Below are 24,855 nucleotides of genomic sequence, written 5' to 3'. Positions count from 1 at the left end.
CTTGACTAGGATTCTATTATCCAAACCGCAACAGCAAACACGTTTGTAAAGTAAGAGGTAATTGAGAGCAGAAAGTAGGGCACGGCCATTCGTGAGAAGCACAGGCCTGCGAGCGGATGTGTGGGGGCGGGGGGGGGGGGGGGGGGGGGGGGTGGGTTGGGGGGGCGGGGGCAGGGGGGCAAATTGAAAGCTGCAGACTAAAACATGTCCTTATGATTTCCCCATCCCCATGGCTACAGTAATTCTGCGGTCAAAAACATCCAATCAATCAGTCAATACATGAATGAATGAATGCATCTTTAATTCCGCTGGGGAGAGAATTTGACCGTTGCTCGAGTGTCCTGTGTCATGCTGACACACAGCGGAGTGATGTCTAAGCGCAGGAAGGTCTGTCCGCGTCTGGCACTTCTCGAAATCAACGGGTTCTAAATTACTGTTTTTTTGGTAGCTGCACTTTTGCTGCTTGCAGTGGATTCAGGTGTGTTTTCAACAAGAAAACCCAGCCAGGAAAGATTAGAGCAGGCTCCAGTCTGCCCCTCGTATGGATTCTGACCGGATCAGGGACACCTCGGACCAGGAGAGAAAGCCACATTAAAATCAAGCCAAAGATTGGACAGAGCGGCGTTCTGCGGCACAGCCGACGGCGTGAATAAATCAATGTGTGTGCTCTAATCACTGCTCCATCAGGCTCGCAGCCCACTTCCTGAGACTGCTGCAACGGTTAAGGGGAGGGTGGCTCTGTGTGTGTGCGTGCGTGTGTGTGTGTGTGTGTGTGTGTGTGTGTGTGTGTGTGTGACCGTGTGCGTGCCTGTGTGTATGTGAGTATGAGAGTGTGGTGTGTGCGTGCGTGTGTATGAGCGTGAGTGTGTGGAGTATGATACAGTATGTGTGACTGTGTGACTGTGTGTGTGTGTGTATGAGTGTGAGAGAGTGCAGTGTGTGTGAGAGTGTAGACAGGAGGCTGAATGACCAGACTGTAGAACAGAAGACTCAACACACCGGCTGTCGTTCTCTCTGCTCAATCCGTTCTGACACCCGCGCCGTGCTGGAGGACCTAATTAAGGGCCTCCTGGTCTATCTGCAAAAATGAGCCATTAATCCCGGAGAGCTCCCCTACCGAGAGCCACACGTCACCGGGAAGAGTTCACCCCACCCCACCCCCCAACCCCAACCCCTCCACCCCAGCACGAACCAGCTAACCTTTAGCAACAAGCCCGCGTGCCCCCAGTCGCTCCCTCCCGGGGCGTCCTGAACCAGCCCAGCGCAGCACCAGCTGGCGCGTGCAGGAGGGGACCGTATGCCCGTAATCAGCCCACAGAAAAACACATAGTGGTGGCTGCCATGGAGAAGGCTTCATGCATTATTGAGCCTTCAGCTACCAGCTCATCAACAGAGATGCACAGAGATACAGAAAAAGAGAGGGGGGGGGGGTGGGGGGCGTGTTCAATAGACTGGACGTGATTTGAATGTCAGAGGTTGACCGGTTGCATGTCTAGGAAGACGTGAGGTCACATAGTGCCAGAGAAGGAAGAAAGGGGGGGGGTGAGAGAGAGAGAGAGAGACAGAGGGGGAGTGAGGAGGGATGAGAGAGAGAGAGAGAGAGAGAGAGAGAGAGAGAGATTGCTGATATGATCCTATTCTCTGTTGTAGGGTTTTAATTGCATTGTTGTGGTAACTGAGCACATTGTATTGAAGTGTACTGAGATAGACAGAGAGAGCAAAAGGCAGAGGTAAGAGGAAACTAGGGAAGGGGAGGGGGAGAGAAGCATACAGAGAGGGAGAGGGAGAAGAGATGATGCTGACAGTAAACATTACAACCAGCGTGAAGGGTTGGCTGGGAATTAGGTGTGAAGTCAGCGATCTGGGCTCTATGCTCAGGAGAAGAAGGCCTCAGATATTAATCTGACAGACAAGCCCCTCCATTCAGGCAGAGCACGAGCAGCCTCGCTGTAATGACGCTAATTTGCGTGTTGTGCAGTGCAGGCAGCGGGTCTCTGAGGTTGCGCGCTCAGATCGGCATCACAGCCCGGTCTGCAGCGCTCATGACAAAGCGTGACCAGCGACGGGGAAACGAAACCCAACACAGCCCTGCCATTCGTGCCTTCCAGGAAGGCGGAATCGCATATGCGCGTGGACAGCAGACCGTTTTTTTTTCTTCCATATTCCAGGGTTTGGGACGGAAACTACATTTTGACTTCCATTATGACATCAAGGGACATCGCATCTCTGAGTTTAACAGGCATTTTTAAAATCGATAAAGTATCCATCTGATGTGCATTGTTTTGACTACAAGTTGAAAACCATCGTTCTTACCAGCAACGAAAATATGACCTCACAGACAGTTCTGACACTCACCATAAAGGTAATACAATTCACCTTTCCGGAAGGCTGCGTGTTACACATTAGGCCATTACCGGTCTTCCAGGAAAGCATCACTCGTCTGGTGATGTATATCAAATTATTATCTTATCAGATATTTGGATATTACACTGGCCTCAACTTGTCCTGTTGAATTAATCCGAAGTCTGAGCTGTCTGGTTCACGTTGGCATAAATGCACTGTTCCTTTAAATATGAGCAGGTAGGCTACTTTATCTGTATTTGGGACGCAGGTAAGAATGCCAACGTCAGAGTCTCGGGACTGAGGCACAGACAGACTACGCACACTCGCTCAACTGATGCACTTTCAAAATAATGCGAGAATATGAGCCAGTAACTTACATCTCGAAATTTGTTCCAGTATCTGTCCTTGTCGTACTGGGAGACGGTGCTCAACCATTTGTCATTGTCCAGTGAATGTCCATTGTTGTTATTGGCGATGGTCATTTCCGCGCGTCTGCCCTCTGCGTGCAGAAGCAGAGCCGAAACCCCCAGCAGGCAGAGCAGCAGCATCTGAAAGCAACCGCAAGAAAAGTCTAAATGAAAAACAGTGGGTTTACTGGGCACAAGAGATCCCCCCTCGTTTACTACGCAAGGGGTTATTTAAATTGTATGTATCACTGTCCGGTACACGACATGCAAAGGTGCAGCTCAAAACACTATTTTAGAAAATATGAACATGTGAAATAGTTGTTTAATCTTCTTGGTAATTTGCAGAATAATGAGCTAAAGACGGATTGGTGTAAGTGTATCGCTGGCTACGCTGGTTTATTCCAAAAGAAATGTCGGATGTTACACACTTCTGCTGTAGAATATCGACTCTAACTGTGGAATAAAATCACAGGTGCAATGACATACAAAATTGCATATACCCGAGCTTTTGGCCACTAAAACTAAGAAATTAGCCCCCCTCGACGAAATTATCTCCTTGCGTGTCGTCCTCCTAAAAAAAAGATGAATGCGAAATTCTCTCTACTCCCTTTCAACGCTATCGTATACGAACAACGAATCCTTGTTTACTTACTTTGGGTAGTTCGCGTCCGCTTCTCAGGAAAACAAGTCAATGATGTTAAGTTTTCACTCGAACTGTTGGCTTTCTTTAGTTATAAATGATTGTAAAATATCCAGAAACCTGCGCTACCTCCCAACTCCGCTGCGAAACTGACTTGCGACTGCGAGGAAGAGGAGTGAGCAGCGGAACAATGACATTCTCCTCCCCCCGGTAACCCGTACGCGCAGACTCCTCCTCCCGGAGAGCGTCTCTCTCTCTCTCCCTCTCTCTCTCTCTTTCTAGTGTGGTATACGTTGGCGGCAGGTGTGATTGATTCCAAACAAAGAGATTGCTGCATGCGCAGGGAAATGCACGGCCTCCTTTAAACGATGCGGCTCATCTTCAGCCGTCATTTTGATTCAGTCTCACGTTTTCATTCGCACGCCTGAGATAGGCTAATCCTTATAGTCGAGATTCATTCCTCGGGCCTTCTTTGAATTACTAATTTGGAAATCATATTGCAAGCGAGAACTTATAATGATGGAACAATCAAGCATTTGCTAGTCCAGAGGGGAAACAGTGCGGTCGTATTGAAACAGCCTGGGATCTAATACTTGATAACTATCAGAATTAGTTTGAGATTAGTTGGCCAGACAAAGCATATCCCCTGAAATAAACGGAAGGACACGTGGTCCAAGCCTAATTAAGAAGTTGACGTTGGCAATCATATAAACTGAATAAAAAGAAACAAGCATGTACGCTTCATGTTTTTTCCAGTTATGTAGTCTACCTTTGCTACCTTTTGTTATGCATCGACAAGACACAACCCAAGCGCTTATTTTTGGTAGCTGCTATCCGCGTTGTAGCTAAACTCAGAAAGTAGGCTATTTCTTAAATAATGCCCAATAAACAGCAACTGCGTGCAGTACACTCATAGAGCCTAATACGTTACTGTATAAATCATGGTATTTATAGCTGTAGGCCTAATCCTTCGGAAGGTCACAGGCGGAAGTTGTCCTTGTAACGCCTTGCTGGACGGCTTGCCCTGTGCCCCAGGCCACTGTACCGGGCCTAGAAATTCTTGTCTTCTCTCTGTCAAATTTAACACATGCCACGTCAGAAAAATTTGAACATTCTTCACTGATTTCCGGTGGGTGTCCACATGCAGTTAAATTCCGGGTAGGCACTTACGTAAGTCGCGCTGGGGAAAAGTGCCTGCTAAATGATTTCATTGTTAGTTGACCGAAGGGTGTGAGCGCTGTTCTTTCAGCACCACATGCACGGTAAGCGCACTAGGGCTGCACAGATCGTGTATTTCAAGTCAAATCAGAATTGCGCTTCTCGCGATGACATTTTTGAACACCCTGTTCATGCATAAGGCTATTCTTTAAATGTCGCTCTCCAAATAAACTTGATCATTTGTTCATGGTCTCAAACCTATGCCGTTTATTCGCCTTGTACACAGTAAAATGTTTAGTGTGTTAAATCAACTCTACAGAGTACATATGGTCCCATTTGGAGTCATATGCACTCTGAGTTAAATTAACACTGGACATTTTACCGTGTAGACCATGACAAACATCGACTCAACTCTGTTGTGAATTAAAATTGCAACTCTGTTCTGAATTCATGGCTTTCTCTAGGCTAGGCTTTAGCCTATTCCACACAAAAAAGAGAAAGTTTATTGAACACGTTGACCGCTGATCTCAGCGGCGATATTCCTTTAAATATAATGTTACACGATCGAGAATTTTCTGACAGTGCTGCAAGAGGCCACCCCTGTCGGACAGCGTAGGCTGTAAAAGTCAGTAGACCACACTGGTGAAGAACACGTGACTCCGCACAATTATATTCTAGTTCCAGCAATGCACAGCCACTGTGATGCCTTCCCCGCCAACGCTAGTTTGAGATCCCATTCTAATTAGTAGGCTAATCGATTTCCTAGGCACTGGATAATTACTGGCTAAGAACAACTCCTTCCCAATGTAATGGAAGATGCCATTGGTCAGACGGACGTAGACAGAACACGTTTACCTACCAATCTACCTGTGAAGAGAATGTCGCATACAGAATTAATATCACTAAAAGGAAATGTGCTAAAAATAAATATTTCTGGATCACCAAAACAAGCTAATTAATTTTTTGCCTTTTTAAGGAGAAGTGGTGCTGCTAAGTTCCTGGAAACTACACGCAGGCCTATTCCGCAATCAAGCAGGCACGAGGGTCTCCGGCCTCTGATACCTGCAGCATTAAAGCTGTATTGTTGGAAACATTCTGAACATTTTGAATATGATTCATTGAATATGATATGACTCATATTAACACCAGTCACCCCGCCGGCTTTCATAAAAATCAATTGGATCTCCCTTAAAGACATGAAAAATTAGGCTGGGGGTACGTCATTTTCTAGCGTGTATTTAACTGCTGTTAAAAACGGGAAAGTGACCTACTGCAATAAGAGCTTTGGGAAATATATTGTATTTATTTACATTTGATTTGTAACTTTCGATTTTGGAGATACATTATAAATTCCAGAAATAATAAAAGTGAAGGTAGGTCCGCACAATTTGATTTTCATTGCCTGTCGGTGTAAGTAGACTGTATCTGATTCCAATAACCCGACATTGCTCACAGAATATTATTGCCAAATGAAACCTTGAATATCGAAGCAATAGGTACTTGTGTGGTCACGGCTGATAATTTTAATTGGATGTTTAGTTGTGCAGTCAGGTGAACCGAGGCAATATTGCCAATGGAATTTCCCTAATTTAAATCCTGCCGTTTATTTATTCATTAATTTATTAATAAAGAATTGTGTCAGCTCAATATTATGCCGCTAATCTAAAACTGTATGGTATTATAATTAGTTGAGTCTCCCTTACTCGGTAATATATAATTGCGGATTACGTGAAGAGAAATAATGACATGAACTCCACTATCAAAATGTGCGGCCAGTAGTGCCCTCTAGCGGTCAGATAGTGGTTTAGGCACCCTTTTCATCCTGGATCGGTTCACATTGAAAATCATACCATACTAAATATATCGTTTATTTGCAAACCCGTGTCAAATCGATGACATGCAAACTCACATAAAAGTCTGAGCGAACTAAAGATAAAAAGTAAACAGAACACGGGAGCTGCCATTGCTATTGCGCTGTCAATTACATTCCAACATGCTCATTTAACAGATAAATTGTCTTTCGTTTGACAGGTCTCCCCAGTCATCCCCTGTGGTTGTGTGTGGGCTGGTAGTGTGTGGGATGGGATGCAAACAAATGTAAGCATAGCATCCTGAAGAAAAACACTGTCCATTATAGTAGCTGCCATTAATACAGAGGAACATTTAGGAGATCAGCATAATATTAAAAACACAACAACAAAAATAATAAGAAAAAAATGTTTCAGAAATACAAGTGTTTATTTAAATAAATCACAAAAAAACATAAAGATTTGATTTTTATCTGACAGACTCACATAGGTGTTGAGAGTGTGTGCCTGAGTGAGGACACACGCAGGTGGCTGAATTCTGGAGCCGGTCCGCCCTTTAAAATGACGTGAGCCGTTCCCCTCCGTGCCATCGCTCAGCCGGATCTGCCAGCACAATGGCTCGCGATAACAAAAGAGCAGGTGCGCGCTCAAAGATATAAAACACCATTCGGTCGCCCCGTGCGCCATGACAACCTGGCTCTGTGTGTCGCAGTGACATCACAGATGCACGCGAGCACCGGACGCTGCCTGAACCCTCACTACAAATACGCCGGTTAGTATACCCCGTAATTATACCCTGCTTTCACGACTGGCACAACAGCCTGGAATGGTCCGGCGTGAATATGAACGACACGGATTCTGAATTTGAGGATGTGACTTGAAAAAGCCACCGGTTTGCTGAAATTAGGCCAGCTCAAGACCAGATCGTGCAGTTACGGAGACGACAGCCCCTCCGCTTACACCGTGCGCCGAATGCGCTGAGAATTGTGGGAATTATTCGGAAAATGAGTTGTTCTCCAGTCTCGATTCTCTGGCTGTGCCCTGGAAAGAGGGTTTCGCTCGGCTGTGTAAATGAGTTAACTCCCTCCACACTGCCGGTTGTGATCTTCTGCAGGTTGGTATGTGAACACACGCACACACACACACACACACACACACACACACACACACGGTTGTTTGCGGGTGTGTTCCATCGTTGCTGCTGGGTCAGGGCCTTTCCTGTCAATATCCGGGTGATCACAAACTGTTCAAATACATCTCGTGTCTGCTAAATTCTCTCTCTAACACAGAATACAGAAGTACTAAACTGAAGGAACAGTTCCAGGTATTACACAGGCTTTCAAAGCGTGCAGTTTCAAATAGCCGTGCTCGTCCTCTTGGTGCGGTAGTGGTCATTGCAGCCATTGAGTTATCATTGTTTTGTAAGAATTGCACTAGTCATTTGCAGCATGGTTACATTTCCAGCTGGTGCACTCCCGTCCTTGTGTGTGTTTGCATGTTTGAGTGTTTGCATTTGGTTGTGCATGTGTTTGTATTTGAGTTTCATGTGATTCTATGTTTGTGTGATTGTGTGCTTGTGCATGTGGGTGTGTGCGTGTGTGTGTGCGTGTGCATGGGTCTGTGTTCGTGTGTGTGTGTGTGTGTGTGTGTGTGTCTGCTGTAAGCTCTGGTCTGCAGATACACAGGCCAGAGGGGAAAACAGAGTTTCCAGGCTGAATCCTCAGAGGGACTGGAGAGAATAAACACCTCCACCTCCAGCTCCACCTGCAGCTTCCTGTGCAAAGTAAATGCAGGCGTTGCCTAAGTAGCATGACACACCGAGCCTCGGGCTGTGAATTCAGACACGGGCAGCCCTGGAGGGACAGAGACCCCACCGCCTGCAGCTTGAAATAAAGCGGTTTCCAGGTGCACTGTGGGTAACGGAAGCAGGCGGAACTGGGGAGCAGAGGGCGCGGCGACAGCTGAGGCTCATGGGTAGAAGAAGCCGCTCCGACCTTCTGGTTGGGCTGTTGATGGGCGGGAGCCTGGTCTTGATTGACGTCAGCCGACGGCGAATCGCGGACGGCCCTCACCAGCAGCCGTTCGGCTCCGCGTCCACGGCCATGATGCGTGGCAGGCGCCCGCTAGCCCCGCCCTCCAGGTAGCCCGGCTTCACAGCGGGCGGGTCCAGCAGCTTGCGCCTGGTCTTGCTCAAGTCTGCAGACGGGGCAGAGAACAGGGAAGCAGCAGCCGCGGGGTTAATGAGCGCAGCGCCGGTCACATGGCTTTTCTCCTGTTCCGAAACCCCAGGGCTCACTACGCTAAACTCCGAGCGCGCGGGAGTCTTCGCACTGTCTGCATGCTCAGCAGGGGGAATTGTGGGAAGGCGAGTGACAGGGAAGTGAGTGAGTGAGTGAGTGACTGCGCTCACAGCTGCTCCAGACAGGATGACAGAAAGGAGAACGACGCGAGGCAGAAAGGATGGAGGAATGATGGGAATTTAGAACGACGTAAAAAGGAAAAACAGAAACGGTGGCGGAAGCCATGTTTGCGCAAAGTGGTTGTTTAACAGCTCACGCTAAAAAAGAAAAGAAACTAGCTAAATATTCTAAACGTATGCATTTGGGCTCATCCTCCCACATGGAAATAACCAATGTTTCATGCTAATGCCCCCTACTGGAGATAAAACAGTACTTAAAAAAAAAAAAACGGAAACTAACCCTGCATAATTGAACAAGATAAGAGAGCATGCATGAACGGTTTTTATAATTAGGGTAATTTCTCCTTAATTTGAGCAATCACATTCTGCTATGGTACGTTCCGGGGAAGCGCCGTTTTCAAAAATCCCATCGAGGTTCATTTGCAACACGCTCGCTTTGGCTTCCGAAGCGAAAATTCGCTTATCGGGAGTCAGATCAGACCCGACGGCGGCAAACAAAGGCCGGAGCGAACGAACGCATTTTTAATCTGAGCCCACTGGGGGCGGCGAACCGCCATACCGCGGCAGTGCAGCTAAATGAAAAGATCAGAGGCAGAACATAAAACTCATCGCCCGATAAGCTCCCTCAGCAAAGATCCCCGTGTAGGAACATGCAGATAAACGCAAAGAGATAAAGGGAGTTCGAGAGGGCGTGAATAATTTCACACGGAAAGGCATTTGGCAATCGCGTAAAAGCGAGAGGTTAAGAAACTTTGGGGCGTGAAAGAGTCGCCGAAGCTGCGCCCCCCCCCTCCCCCCCACACACCTGAAATGGCCAGGAGCATCTTCCGCCGGGCGCCGAAGGTGGACACGCCCACCTCTTTCAGGTCTTCGTCGGAGAGGGTGAGGAAGGTCTGGAAGTCGATCTGCGAAAGGGAGACGCAGGGACACAGCCTCAGCCACCGACTCAGGAAGCGGAAAAAGTCACATGACACACAGCCCTGGCTGCTGTGGGAATGCGGGACCATCTGTCACCCCTCCCAGACAGACCGGAATCGGCTTCATCTCTTTAATAGTTTCAAGCCGCGGGTTTATCACAGCAGCAGACCCCGTGGTTCTGAGAGACTGCTACCCATTCTAGTCAGGGAGATGCAGCGGGTGCAGCACCATCAATCAAATCAATCAAACTTTATCTGTATAGCGTATTTTACAGCAGTTGTCACAATACGTTTCACAGACAACGCTGGCCTAGACCCCCACTGGAGCAAGCCTAAGGCAACAGTGGCAAGGAAAAACTCCCTGTGGCAGATGGGAAGAAACCTCGCAAGGAACCAGGCTCAAGGGGGAAACCCATCCTCCTCTGGTCGGCTCAGGGAGTTGATTGGTGACCAACATGTCAGTCAGTTTTACAGTGTTCATAATGTGGCTCAGATGACGGGCGGGGCCGGGCGGCGGTGGTGGGGACTGTAGGTACCTCCTGTTGCTGGAAGATGTCGATGTACTTCCCCAGGCCCAGCTGGCTGAAGAGCTCGGGCAGGTCGGCGGTGTGCGGAGGGGGGGCGGAGCTGGAGGGGCTGCAGCTCCCCGCCCTGCCGGCTGCGGACACGCCCTCAAAGTAGCTACTGCTGCTGAGATAGGTCTCCGCTGCAGAGGGGTCAGAAAAGAGTACACAGGGTGCAGAGATGTCAAAGACGGCCTTTGGAAGTTTTAAGGAAAAGCTTTGAACGTTTAGCACTGTTCCCAATGTTTTTTGTGATTACCACAAAGCCCTTATCTAGGGCGACTGGCTCAGCAGGATTACTGGATTCTCAATTATTTAACATGCATACACAGCTCCCTTGTATAGTTGAACTTTCATTGCTTAACTGTAGGCATTTTTCACATATATCGCCACTGAAAACAAAGACAGGAACATTCAGATAACATTGACATGCTTTTCTATTACAGTTTAACAAATTGCCGAGATAAAAAAGTTTTGCAGCCAAGGATCAAGGAAATAAAAGAAAAGAAATCTGATTATGCATTGTGGCAAGTCGTGTATTTTCTATTAATAACATGTATCTGCGGTTTTTTTTAAATTCTTTATCGGGTCACGGTTCTTCTGGGAAACAGGAGATTACAGGCTGGGTCTGTGAGGCGCAGAAAAAGAACGGGAAAGAAAGAGGGACAATGCAGAAAGAGGAAGAAAGAAAGAGGAGATGGAGAAAAAGATGAAAGTGTGCAAGAAGAAAGGACACGTGTGTGAGGAAAGGTGATAATAGTGAGAGAAAATGAGAAAGGTAGCAGGAAAAAGAGGCAGGGAGGAAGTGAGAAAGGTAAACAACGTGGCTCAGTTTTCTCTCTCTGTCTCCCTCACTCTCTCTCTCACACACACACAGACACACACACACACACACACACACACTCAAGGACAAACTTACAGGGTCTGTCCGTACGGCCTTGGGTTCCAGCGGACCCGAAGCCCTGGAAGGCAGAGGCGGAGGAGGAGGAGCAGGACGAGGAGGAGGAGGACGACAACAACAACGAGGGGGAGGGGGAGGGTGACGACGGAGAGGATGAGGAAGACGCCGGGGACACCGAAGAGGAAGACCCTCGTCTCTCTCGCCAGTTCTCAGAGTCGCTCCCGTTACAAGCCCGGTCCTTGCCGCTCTGAGAGATCCATGTCTGCAGACAAAAAACAGGAAGGGGGGGGTTAGAGGGGGTGAGAATTCAGTCTGTACTTTCAATTACAGCCGCACGGTCCACCAAAGAGAAGCGAGTGACACATCTAGACACCGCTGTCGAGGCAGACCCGTCTGTGACCTACCGTTCCCCGTGTCCCCTGCCGCCACACACACTCAGAGAAGGACACGACGCCGCTGCTCAAACTTAGCCTTTCCTGCCGACCAGCCGCACAGTATCTAAGCAACAGGTCCCGGCGCTGTAACTGTTCTCAGTATCCATGCTTGTCAATCCGGCTCGGGTCAGGGCGAGTTTGAACTCCCGCGAATTCACGGCGTACGCGATTCCCGCTTCAGTTCTCTTCGCTGCTTTCACAGCCTCGGCCCTTTGACTACATTTCACATTCGCGCTAAAACGCTAACGGCGTCTTTGTCCGCACAGCCGCCGCCACATAAAAACTCACCTCGCCTCACAAACTGAACAAATTGGATCGTGCGGTAATTGCGGTTGAAAAAAAAAAAGGACTACTGGCCCTCTCGGCCAAAAAGAAAACATGAGAAATTCAATGGGAAGATATTCCTTTAATGTGAGAATTCTCTCGAAACATACTCTCTAGAGATGATCATCTTTCATGTGAAACGGTCCCGGGCATCGCTAATTCATTTTTTTCAGAACATCTCCTGACAGCCCCCTGTCACTGCATTTATGTAAGTCAGAAAGTAAAGGCTCGCTGTTTCCCCACGGAATGCTAAGCGTCTCTGCGGACCAGAACATTCCGGCCTTCACACAGAAGAAGGTGTTGGCAGGAGTTGGCGAAAGCACTCGCTCTGTGGCACTGCTCAGGTATGAGTGAAACACTACTTGTCAGCTGGCACTGCCCAGGTAAGAATAAAACAGGACCTGTTGGCTGGCATTGCCCAGCTGAGAATGAAATAATACCTGTTGGCTGGCACTGTCCAGGTAAGAATAAAATAGTACCTGTTGGCTGGCATTGCCCAGCTGAGAATGAAATAATACCTGTTGGCTGGCACTGTCCAGGTAAGAATAAAATAGTACCTGTTGGGTGGCATTGCCCCAGTCAGAATGAAACAGTACTGTACCTGATGGGTGGCATTGCCCAGGTAAGGATGAAAGGATACCTGTTGGGTGGCACTGCCCAGGTAAGAATGAAACAGTACTGGGCATTGCCCAGGTAAGAATGAAAGGGTAACTGTTGGGTGGCACTGCCCAGGTAAGAATGAAACATTACCTGTACCTGTTGGGTGGTACTGCCCAGGTTATAATGAAAGGGTACCTGTTGGGTGGCACTGCCCAGGTTATAATGAAAGGGTACCTGTTGGGTGGCACCACCCAGGTTATAATGAAAGGGTACCTGTTGGGTGGCACTGCCCAGGTAAGAATGAAACAGTACTGTACCTGTTGGGTGGCACTGCCCAGGTTTTAATGAAAGGGTACCTGTTGGGTGGCACTGCCCAGGTTATAATGAAAGGGTACCTGTTGGGTGGCACTGCCCAGGTTATAATGAAAGGGTACCTGTTGGGTGGCACTGCCCAGGTTATAATGAAAGGGTACCTGTTGGGTGGCGCCGCCCAGGTTATAATGAAAGGGTACCTGTTGGGTGGCACTGCCCAGGTTATAATGAAAGGGTACCTGTTGGGTGGTACTGCCCAGGTTATAATGAAAGGGTACCTGTTGGGTGGCACTGCCCAGGTTATAATGAAAGGGTACCTGTTGGGTGGCACTGCCCAGGTTATAATGAAAGGGTACCTGTTGGGTGGCACTGCCCAGGTTATAATGAAAGGGTACCTGTTGGGTGGCGCCGCCCAGGTAAGACTTGTAGCATCGGCGGCTGACGCAGCGAAGCTCCTTGATGGCCTCACTGGGCATAGACTTGGAGAAACCCAGACCGCTCCAGGTATCTGTGGGAGTCCGTACCTCCGTCACCACTGGTCTCTTCTGCATCGCTGAAACACCACACACACACACACACACACACACACACACACACACACACACACACACACACACACACACACACACAAACCAGGAAACTCAGCAAACGAAAATCAATCCCTATTTGTTTCTGGATGTAATTTCTGTCGCCCATGCATTAGAAAAGAAAATTGGCTGAAATGGCTGAGAGACATGCCTTGCTCAAACAGCTAATTCATAATCCAAAGAAATACCTTGGGGATCGAATGACTCTTTAAACACATCACTGCTACCGAGAGATGGATAATATGCACGTGCATTTCTGTATGTGAGTGATGTAGTGGACCCTTGAGGTGATAAACAGTGCAAGATACTCGAGACCGTCCGCAAAACTGTAAGCCTAAATGAGTTGAACCGCTGGTTTTGACATTGTGTTCCTGCAGTGTGTTATGAGACATTTTTTAACCTTTGAATGATTTCCCAAATTTTTTGAATAAACAACGGCTTAACGAGTTAAAATTAGGGATAACGTGAGTAGCGCAAAAAGGAAAGACTCTCGCTCTCATTTAGTGACGCACCTTTGTCAGCCAATATGCTGCTATCAGTTCCCGCAGCTTGAGCACGGACGCACTGGAACGGTCTCTTTGCATTGAACGGCCAGATCAGTGGCGCACTCAAATGGGTCCTTCCGCGACAATACCTGAGTCATCTCCTTCGAAATGGACCCGTTAAACTTCTCCAGTTAACGAAGCCACATCCGAGACAGCAGCTCCCAGGTTAAAGAGCCATATTAAGAAGATAAAGCTCGATTGACTTCCATTAACCAGAGCATTACGGAGCAATTTGCCCAAAAAATCGCACGTTCATTTAAACACTCTGACATGACTGCTGATTTTTGAGACCGAAATCAACAGCCCCGCTGACTGTGATGTGGAAATTACATCAATTAAAACTCTGTCTTGTACGTGCAAGTACTAGGCTAAGGTGGAAAACACCAACCGACTCCCCATTAAGGCTAAATTCAAAATTCTGCATTCAGGTATGGAAGATGAAGGTCCGCAGGTATGAAAATAAAAATCATACCTCTAGTTGCCAGAAGTTTCTTCCTCTCATAGTCATAATCCTAAAGAAACAAAAAGAAGAAACCGAATTGTATTACATGACAAAAGTGCATGGTGCTGGATCTTGATTTTTGTGACCAGACGTTAGCTGGCCTGACAGTTTCTGCACTTGAACAGGAAGATAAAGTTTCTATCCATCCTGTAACCTTTGATTTCACAGAAGAATAAAAAGCCACAAAAAAAAAAAAAAAAAACAAACTCATGTAAAATTCAATTTCACCGAGGTCAGGAAAGCAAGCAAACCCAATTTGTGGAACCATGTAGGATTCAACAAATCTTCCGTCTGACTTTACAGGCAGTCGTAACTCAAAAAATAATGACAGTCTGGCATTGTCGGAAATGACTCGTAGAGTACAGAGCTAAAATTTAACGGGTGCACAAATCAAACCCTAACAATAATACATTTATTGTTATTGTTCTACTTAAATTATAGGAGAAAACAAATTACCGAGGCCAGGTTGACTGTCATTTTTGTCATCAGGCAATTGCCATATGCCCGTAGAGACAAATAATTTTATGGGAGAGCGGCTTTCTTGCCCACCTAATAGTGTCTTCCTTTCGCAACTTCGACAGCTGCCGTGGCCACTGACAGGCTTGTACAGTGTACTGCTCTTAAGCAGACTGCAGCACATTACCTCCAGGTTTCAGGTCTGATTAAAACAATCTGTGCTAGTGGCAAGCGATGATTCGACATCATCTTTGCGAATCAGGCACGACCTGTATTCAGCTCCACTTGCATAAAAACGTGGCATTTTGACACTGAAATGCATGCAGATAATACAATTAAATTATGCGAGATCCAGACAGAGCACTATGATGCTATTTCCCTGGTAGCGAAGGAAGCTGGATGTCATTTTTCATCACTTCATTGCATGGAATCACAGCTGTGCATCACCGTGCGTAGAATATGTCAAGACGGACCTCGTTCAGGGCGTGGAATCTAAACCTTACCTCACTCTGTGTGGGGTCCAAGCTGGGATCCAGGGTCTGGATGATCTCTGGCATGAGGCTGTTCCTCCTCTGTATGTTGACTCTGCCCACCTCTCTCTTGAACGTTCTGAAAAAGAGACGCAATGCTGTGGCCAGGCTCCCAAGGCCTCCGTGACACCCCACTGAACCAGAGGTGGAAAATGCTAGTTCAGAAAGTGAAAGTCCTCCGCAGTATTTTGTTCCGAATCACGTGGATTTGCTAATTAGCACAATAAGAGGTAGAAGTAACTAGTGAAATCAGCCGGCCGTGTTCATGGGTGGAAGAAACATCTGGCAGGACTTTCATTTTCTGACCCCTGGAATTTCTACCTCTGCAGAGAAGCAGAATCGTGCCAAATAAAGTGTGCGGAGGTGCACTTGTAAAACTCAAACCAGCATCATTCAGAGAATCAGCTGGGCGGCCATTTTCTTCTCAGCGCCCCAGTGCCAAGCACCTGGATCACAGCGTGAGCTCAGATGGCTCCATAGCTGTTCCAACAAGAAAGTGCCAAGAGGGTGTATTCATGAAGCATTAACACCTTCCCAAATGTGCACGTACCCCCTAATCTACATTAACAAAGATTAAAATGTTTAATTTTTGTTTTGTTTTAATGCTCAGTACGCTTCGGCAATTTGCCTTGACTGAACCCGTCCGCCAAATGATTTCTGCTCTGCTGGGGGGAGCTTACAGATGGCCGCCGTTCTGAATGGAAGCCGAGTGCCGCGAGGAGGCCGCGCTGCCTTCCTGGTTCTGGTCTCTGCCGGCCTCCGATTGGCTGTTCCTCCTGCTCGAGCTGCCAGCGCTTGCTTTGACCCCTGCGCTCTGGGCCGGGGGCGTTGGAGTCTCGGAGGAGGTGGGCGAGTCTTCGTTCTCCGGGATCTGAAAGGACACGAGGATTCGCACAAATCCTATTGGTTATCAGGAGGCACGTCTGCACAACACGGCACTGAACCTCAGCACAGTGTTCAGCTGTGTCATGGGGACCACAAGGGATTCAGAGCTTCAGGGACACAAGCCTTTAACCCTTTTAAGGTGTGAGATCACAAATATGTGATTAGAATGTTCTTAACTGAACACTGTAATGCTGATGTAACAATCACTACTGGTAATTGAAAGCAATGGAGTTGAGTTTACTCAACTTAAAATTTTGAAGAAAAAAAACATTCCAAAATACCAACTCTTCAAAGGGTTAAGCAAATGCATGCTATATTGTTCTGGGGTGTCCTCTAATACTCTGAAATGATCTGCAAAGTGCTGGAATTCCAACTTCTGAGATGAGAACAAAACTGGCAAATTAAAGTCACTCACAGGAGACAGAGCACTTCCATGACATCTGTGTCTACTCCCTGCTAGGCACACGCGGTGCGGATTATCTGCAGATCACGCCCACTTCGGACCACAAAATGAAAGCATAATGATACAGTAAAAATGTGGTGACAGGCTAATTTCAACCCGCGGTTAGCACACCTGAAACTTCCCCAGTGCGCGCGGATCACTGCACAGAAGCGGAAAGCAGAGCAATTATCCCACTGAAATTAAGAGGCATTAGAGCTTTAATGAGCCACCATTACGGCTAAAGCTTATAATGCGCAGGGAAGTGATATGAGAGCGAAGAAAAATATGGGTGAGATGGCCAAGCTAAACAAACGAGCGTATCTTTTTCCACCCGGCACAGTTTAACAATAACAGGAGCTGTGTTAATGACAGTACCCCCTCCAGGCTCACCACTACAGGAAAATGATATATGGAAATATATGGGAACTACAATATATGTATTATATTGTACAATGTATGTAACACATTTTTCCATGTTGTACTATAAATGTTATACATTTTTACATCATATGTTTACATACATTTAAAATATACTGTGAAAATACACTTAAATATTCCGCTTTTGCATATGTATGTAAACAGAGAGCGTTAATAATTTTATACATACATTTTAAAATATTAAAATACATTCTTTTTAAATACATGTTGGTGATTTATGTATTTCATAAATACTGTATATCACATAATATATTTAAACAGATTTAGATTTTATCACCATATATTTCAATATATTACTTTTCCATTTGGGTATGTGGCTTAATAAGAGGGATCAGTGGGCATGCTCACTTCAGTCCGGTTAGGGTGTAATATGGAAGTTATTTAAAAGGTCTTACCTGCTCCAGCCTGGTGTCACTGCCCCTCAGCGTGGTCTTGCCCTCCTCTTGATGCCCAGACAAACCGGGGGGTGGAGCCGGGCGGGGCTTCGCATGCAGCAGAGAAGCCACCACTGCTTCATGCACAGTGGCAGCGCCTGGGGAACGAGGAGAGCTTTCACCCACAGCTTTCACTGCAGCGGCATTCTGAGAGCGAACGGCGTTCCCACAGTACGGGTCACTGCGACAGGGCCACCTGTCCTTTACCGTGACCGCTGGGAGAACAGCCAAGCCAATCAGAGAGCGACAGGTCAGCACGCAGGTCAGAGAGGGGAGGAGTCGGAGAGAGACGTAAGAGCGGTTGAAGCCGGCGTACAGAGGGGAGAGTAACCTGGGTCGGAGAGGCGGAGCTGCTGCATCAGCAGGTTGAGCCAGTAGTTCGCGAGGCCGTTCCCGGCGGGAGGAGCGTCGCACGCCGTCTTCGCCGGCGTGGCGTTCTCGCACGGGCCCAGCCCGAGGAGCAGGCGTCTGGCCTCGTACAGGTTCGCCACGTTCCTCTCCAGGCTCTTCACCACCACCGACTGGACGGAGAAGAGCGCAGAACAGACGCGCGTCATTCCTTTTAGGCCTCGTTAAAATCCCGATGCACCCTTTCCCCGTTTCCCCAAGACCTTTACTCAGTAGCTTTCATTTACACCCTTAACTGCAAAATCAATACGACTCACAGGACAGACAGGAAGTCGCATTTTCTTCTGTTTTATGTGAGGGAAGTGAGATCTCTAATAAAGCTGTGTACAGAGAGGTGGGAAAGCGGTTGGCTTCTCCGGAATATCAAACATTGACAACATAACAGCTCAATTACGCCACCGAGGGACTGGAGGATATGCTGATGCAGAGCGATTCAGAGTGAGGGGTGATGGGTAATGGGAATACCTTAGCAGTCTGTTTAACCTTTGGCTTGACGCTGATGAAGACGCCCAGGTTCTGCATCATCTGGCTCAGCTTGCGTGGGTCCGACTCCCCGTCCTCCCTCATGTCGAACATCAGGCACACGGGCAAGCAGTCCTGAGGGACGATCGCAGAGTCGCACAGGTCAGAGAAGCGAGCACAGAGTCACGCAAGCTGCAGCAGCGATCAGACACTCAGTCACACAGCCCACGGATGCATCATTGCAGAGCAGGAAGTCTCGCTCAACGAACTCTGACACATAAAGTCAACAACGTGTCACAAGAAACTTGACCATTTAACCCCAAATTTTAATCTAACCTGTGGAAAAAAACATTTAAAATCAAAAGAACCAATCGACCCTTGCATATGATGAAAAGTGAGAGGGGACAAAGTGGACAGGATGTTCCTCAGGGGGCGTGAGACAGACGCTGAGGACAGACACCCACCAGGAGCTGCTGTCGGGCAAGGCACACGCCATCGGCACTCCCCTGGATGCTCAGCGAGGCGGAGCCTTGGGGCGTGTTCAGGTCGGGTAGGAGGATCTGAGTTTGGGTCAGGTGCATCACGTTCAGGAAGTTGGCCCCGTTCTGGCCCAGCAAGAACAGGTGCTGCTGGGAGGTGACGTCCAACTGGGTGCTGACCGTCACGCTGTTCTCCACGCCCAGGAGAAGCTCTGCGAGCACACTGGTGGCCTTCTGCTCGGGGTCAGGGGTCAAAGGGAAAACAGAAGGGCAAGGGTCATCGGAACACAAGATGAGAGAATGAATCTAACCAATTAACAAATCAATCCAACAGTGAGGAAGAGGGAAGAGAGAGAGAAAGAGGGGGAGAGACAGGGAGGGAGGGAGAAAGAGAGAGACGGAGCAAGTGAGAGCAGAGCGATAGAGAGAGAGAGACAGTGTGAGAGCTGGTGCATAATTCTGCGGTACATGCAGTCAGTATTTGACACATGTATAATTCATGGACGCCAGACGGGAGGTAAAGATGGAAGCAGAAGGGCTGGCACGGCGAGGCGCGGCTGCTCACTTTGACCGAGGCGCAGTTCCCCTGCAGCCCCCGCACTTGGCAGGTGCTGGTGTAGAACTTGGGCTGCTGTCGGAAGCTAACGCTAACGCCGAACGTGTGCGCCACGTGCTGGACGACCGGCGAGCCGGCGTCCAGGGGGGCCTGGGGGACCAGCGCCCCCGGCAGGTCAAAGGTCAGGACCAGCGGCTGAAGCTCCTGCGGGGGAAGGAGACCAGATTCTCAGCGACAGACTCTGTGTGTGTCACCAAACAAAAACACTGCAAACTCGCCAGTAATAATCACCACAGAGCCTAAAATAATTGGCTCTGGTCGGTCGCCAGTAACACGCAGGGCAGAGTCAAGAATAATAAGCGCTACACCAATTATATGCACCCGAATATCACCAGTGATGCTGCTGCAGATTCACCAGTGCTAATCTCTGGAAATAAAATCCTGTCAGCGAAAGGTTCTCACATAGTTTTCTAAAACGCGAGTCCCTGGCGAGTGTAAATATTCCAGTGGAATTCGCCATAATGTCATGGAAACACAGGAAAGTGTAAATCGTGCGAGGGCCTGACGAACCCTGCGGTTAATGTGACATTCGAGTGCGTCTGTGTGATGTCGCGGAACGCGTGATGTCATGCTTTGGGTCACAAACACGAACGGAAACGTGCGCTGTCGATTATGCGCCTGCATAATTAATACTCACTCGTATTCTTGTCCTGGCAGACTCCACGCCGAGGACAGGCCCGGCGATTGACACCTGCGAAAGAGGATTAACCAGAACACCGGGTCAGAGCGCTTACGGTCTTAGAGAAACACCTTCTCAAAGGCGTAGCTTAGGTGTGACATACATACAGTGACTTCTATTTGTTCTTTAGTGAAACTGAGTATTTACTGCTGAAACAATGGAAGTGTGACCAAGTCTAGTCTCAGAACCAAAACGGTGAGAACCCAAGACATTCTTACTTTACTATCTGCTACAGAAAGTAACAGGCACACCAAACACAAGTACTTTACTAGCTAGCTAGTGAACATCAATGTTTCAGTTTACCTTGCTTTTCCATTTCATGTTATGCCACTATGCATCACTGGAAAGCTAGCTAGTATCTACCAATGTTTCAACCATTTTTAAATGTATTTTGCAGGCAAACATTCAAGTGGCTGTCATTTAAGTTTTAGTACATCACAGTAATTAGCAAGCTAACTAATAGAAATTATATTACATCAATATTTTTAGTGGGAATAAAATGGCACATTTAAACATTACCAAAAGTACTATTAATGTGCCACTTAAAATGCTCCCACATGCAGCCTGTAATGTGATCATTATTATCTTTTGGGCAATAAAATGATGATTGCATCTGATGGTATCTCGTTGCTGGGTGACAGTACCTGGTTGCTGGGTGACAGTACCTGGTTGCTCTTCTCCCCGGCGACACTATGGCGGTTGGAGTCCGGGAAGTGAATGTGACACTCTGTCACCTCCATCACCTTCTTAATGTTCCCGCCACCTTTCCCTATGACATGGGAGTGCTCCGTGTGTGCCACGTCCATCTTCAGCGTCACTTTGTTCACCTGGACGCGGGGACAACACAAAACAGGAGCATTGCCATTTCCGTGAACACAGGACAACACTATAAGCCACTCTGTAAGGCCTGTAGCCCCTCCATTTTAAGCATCTCTGGAAAAGAGAGTTTGCTAAATGAATGCAATGTCAAGTAATGTAAGGATCACAACACCACAGGTTCAGTAAGGAACACACCACCACAGGTTAAGGAATGAACACATAGCCCAGCATTAAATAAAAGGTCATTAACTGGAAAAGAGCAAAAGTGTGGAAATGAAGACGAGACATGCATAAAATACATAACTGCAAATAAAATGTGGAGCTAAAAGGAGCCTTAAATAATGCAAAGGTGCTGTTAATAAACACAGGAAGGTAGAGCTTACTAACGAGTGCAGAGAAAGTGACAATAAATTCATTCACAGTCACCCACCTTTGTCTCGAGGAGGTCTAAGATCTTCCTCTTGGCCTCGCGTACGTTGATTCTTTTTCCTTCCACCTTCACGTGAGGATCTGTCGGAGGAAGCACAGAGAGGCGTTTACGGTGTCACGTGATCGTTCGAACCAAGCCGTCGGGTTCTGGGTTAACTCAGCACCCGCCAACGCGATGCAGTGAGGGACAGGAGATCCGCCCCCCCCCCCCCATTGTATGGAAACGGGCAGTTGGGGTGACAGCGCTCTTACCTTTCTTTGACTTGGCACCAATTTTCAGCTTGGAGGGCCACTTAATCTGGGTGTTAGTTTCCATCATCACCTGCGGAAAGACGACAGGTGTGTGAGGAAGGGGGGGGGGGGGGGGGAGGGGTGTTTTAACACCAGAGGAAGTGTCTAAACTGTCCCCGTTCACCTGTTAGCGTCAAAAATAAGCGCCATCGCTCTGTCACCAGGTGCTCAGCCTAACGCCGAGAAAGGAGGAGCGAGACAGGCGCTCTCGCCGGGGACAGGACTGCCGGCGCCGGGGTCTTCGGCTCGCTCTCACTTACCCTGTCAAAGAACTCCTCTCCTGTCAGGCCGTCTTCGTCTTTGGGGGCTGCGGAAGCGAAAGAGAGAGGAGAGCGGGTTTTGAGAACTGCGCTCTGAAGACCCGAGCCACTGCTCAGCCTTCTGAGCCCATTTGTCAGAGTGACGTGTGGCTGGGCCTGACATTGTGTGTGTGTGTGTGTGTGAGCATGTGTGTGTGTGTGTGTGTGTGTGAGCGTGTGAGTGTGTGTGTGCGTGCGTGCGTGCGTGTGTGAGCGTGTGAGTGTGTGTGTGCGTGTGTGTGAGCGTGTGTGTGGTGTGTGTGTGTGTGTGTGTGTGTGTGTGTGTGTGTGTGTGTGTGTGTGTGTGTGAGCGTGCGTGTGTGTGTGTGTGTGTGATGCAGCGCTGTAATTGGGCCTTCTCCCTTTGTGTCCAAGGTAGAACAGCACGTCTTTGCCCACCCCCTGAGGAAGTCAGCGCAGGACGCTGGCGGACTGCAGTGAGCCCCAGGGTGCTGTGCTTAATCATCACAACGACATCACTTCCTCTCTCTCTTTCAAGTGCATACAAGCTCACATATCCAAGCTCAGACCACAAACGCACACAATATATTCCAATATATTTATGCACATACATCCACACATACACACACACACATTGGCCCATGCATGTACCTATGACATTCATCCATTCACACACACCTGCATGTACACTCTTTCATGTGACACACACATTCTCTCTCACACACACACACACCCCTCTTTACTCTCACAAAACTCAAAGAGATAGGCACATCCGGAGTGGATTAATCAATTGAACAGTTTGTTGAGAGACAATAAACAAATTAAATGGACACAAAATCAATGCACAGGAATGTCAGAATAATACTCAAAGTGAGTGCAATTACAAAAATTGACACAGGAAAATTATCTTCACAATTATTTGCACTTAAAACTTAGTTCAAAGCTATACAATGCAGAGAAAGCTTGCTGCAGATCAATATGGTTATAACTGTCTGTGATTGTGAAGCTTTGGTCGGGGGGGGGGGGGGGGGTTTCAACACTCTGCAGTATTTGTGTTTGATAGGTCAATATAAAATTTAAATGATCAAAATCATCGTGCAGCCATTTCACAGACTGCAGAACAAAATCAGAGATCCAGCACACAAGCCTAAATTAAGTTTTAAAATGAGTCTGTAGCAAAGTATCTCAACCTCTGATTTACATATTGCTGAATACTACATTATATATTTTATGTTTGGGAATTCTATATTCAATCTGCAGCACAGATCTGTGATATCAAACTGATTTCCATTGTTCCAAAACAGAGGTGATTGACTACATTTCCTGTACACAGACATATATGAGTAATGAAGGGTAACATTGAAAAGAACACCAGAAGTGTAATTATGTGGGAGTTGTACGCTGTGAAGCAAAGCTCGTGATGATATGCTTCGAAAATTTGCTTGAAGTTTCAATAAATGGGACTTTTTTTTTGTTTGTAAACTGGCCAGTTTTCAGCCTTTCTGCTGTTCCACGGTGGTGTTTTTCGATTCGCTGCCAGTCCCTGCCCCGATCGCTATAGGTTACGCGGTGCTGGGCCCAGGAATGGGCGAGCAGCATGGGGCCTTAAAAGAACACAAAGAGGGGGGCGGAAAAAAGCCCCATCAACACGGCTGAGTATTTCACCCCAGACCCTAGTGACGCAGGCACTCTCTCCCCCCACCAAATCCCTGCACTCTCTCTCTCTCTCACTCACACACACACACACACACACACTCAGAGCCCATAAGGCTTTTTTAAACTCCCGACAATGGATGCCGTCAGTGCCTGTTGAACGCTCTCGCGTCGGGGCTAGCCATAACAACCGCAGCCGGCTCAACGGCACCTTTTCCGACAAGGCACTTAGCATCGCGCAGGACACAGGAGTCAGAGACCGCCTTCAGACGAGCCGGGAGCTCGCTTCCCCCTGACAAGAAGGGATAAAGCGAAAAACACAAAGCCCTCGCTGGAGGAAGCCGGGCCGTCATTCTGTTAACCGCACCACCGGGACGCATGTATAAACACCTTCAGGCGGATTTTTGTTTCTTTTTTAAACCCCTTCGTTGAGGAGTGTGGAAACTGCGGGCTCGTCTGGAGCGAAGCCGAGTTTCGGACGGCCCCCTGGAAACTCACCGTGCAGCATGCACTCCAGCTTCCTCCTGTCGATCCGGAACCGCTCCTCCACCCACTCCGGGTCCGCTACTTCTGCCAGAACCGGGTCCGGGTCCGGAGCGGCGCTCTCCTCTTCCTCCTCTCCCTCCTCTTCCTCCTCCTCCTCCTCGTGACGAGCGGCGGTCCGGTTCGGCTCGGACGCGGCGTCGGGGGCAGGTTCGGCCCGCGGGCCCGGGGGGCTCAGTTCGGGACCGTCCTCGGCAGAGGTGCTCATGGCGAGAGTGCTGTCAGTGTGGCCAAGGAGACGGAGAGGAGAGGGGGAGCAGAGGGACCCAGTACCCCCACCACCCCCCCCCCTCCCACCCCATCGTGACCCCGCCCCCACCCAGCCTCATTTACATCAGGGTCTGTGTGCGGGGGAGGGAGAGGGGGAGGGGACTGTGCAGGAGCAGAGCACTGCCCCATCTATAGACTACAACCACTTCCACAGGAGAGACCAATCACATGAGGGCACACATACACACGCAGTGCTTACGTACACGCAGGACACACACAGGATACACATGCAGTGCTCACATACATACAGAACACATACGGGATACGCATGCAGTACACGCATACACACAGGACACACACC

General features: G+C 48.3%; 2 protein-coding genes across 6 annotated transcripts in view; both read right to left on the bottom strand.

Moving 5' to 3' along the window:
- Positions 1-3,647, bottom strand: part of spock1 (SPARC (osteonectin), cwcv and kazal like domains proteoglycan 1) — a 225,440-nt gene extending 221,793 nt beyond the window's left edge. For 2 of the 4 annotated variants that reach the window (XM_035410321.1, XM_035410323.1), the window contains exons 1-2: positions 3,403-3,647; positions 2,721-2,891 (exon numbers count right to left, since the gene is read on the bottom strand). In XM_035410321.1, the coding sequence (XP_035266212.1) occupies positions 2,721-2,891 (171 nt within the window). In that variant the 5' untranslated portion in view covers positions 3,403-3,647. The remainder of the gene's footprint in view (positions 1-2,720; positions 2,892-3,402) is intronic. The other 2 variants (XM_035410322.1, XM_035410320.1) reach the window with 2 other exon arrangements.
- Positions 3,648-6,767: 3,120 nt separating this feature from the next.
- On the bottom strand, positions 6,768-24,564 carry bicc2 (bicaudal C homolog 2). 2 transcript variants are annotated; one of them, XM_035407596.1, is made up of 19 exons: positions 24,240-24,564; positions 22,089-22,135; positions 21,790-21,859; positions 21,539-21,618; positions 20,934-21,116; positions 20,248-20,301; positions 19,560-19,754; positions 18,980-19,228; positions 18,519-18,650; positions 17,977-18,166; positions 17,607-17,743; positions 16,127-16,317; positions 15,420-15,525; positions 14,431-14,470; positions 13,222-13,379; positions 11,175-11,418; positions 10,229-10,398; positions 9,581-9,680; positions 6,768-8,552 (listed from the first exon to the last, which is right to left on the bottom strand). In XM_035407596.1, the coding sequence occupies exons 1-19, from the start codon at positions 24,490-24,492 to the stop codon at positions 8,425-8,427; spliced, it is 2,727 nt and encodes a 908-aa protein (XP_035263487.1). In that variant the 5' UTR covers positions 24,493-24,564; the 3' UTR covers positions 6,768-8,424. The 2 variants fall into 2 exon arrangements, with proteins under 2 accessions (XP_035263487.1, XP_035263488.1); XM_035407597.1 differs by having other exon boundaries at positions 20,955-21,116.
- Positions 24,565-24,855: the final 291 nt, after the last annotated feature.

This window comes from Anguilla anguilla, chromosome 3 (assembly GCF_013347855.1).
Source record: "Anguilla anguilla isolate fAngAng1 chromosome 3, fAngAng1.pri, whole genome shotgun sequence".
NCBI lineage: Eukaryota > Metazoa > Chordata > Actinopteri > Anguilliformes > Anguillidae > Anguilla > Anguilla anguilla.
This window is presented reverse-complemented; position numbering and strand designations above follow the sequence as displayed.

Coding starts and splice junctions, on each gene's coding strand:
- bicc2 (XM_035407596.1), bottom strand. CDS start 24,492: ATGAGCACCTCTGCCGAGGACGGTCCCGAACTGAGCCCCCCGGGCCCG. Junction 19,229..19,559: donor GGAACTGCGCCTCGGTCAAA/GTGAGCAGCCGC, acceptor GACCCCGAGCAG/AAGGCCACCAGTGTGCTCGC. Junction 16,318..17,606: donor GTGACACCAGGCTGGAGCAG/GTAAGACCTTTT, acceptor GTGTCCTTTCAG/ATCCCGGAGAACGAAGACTC.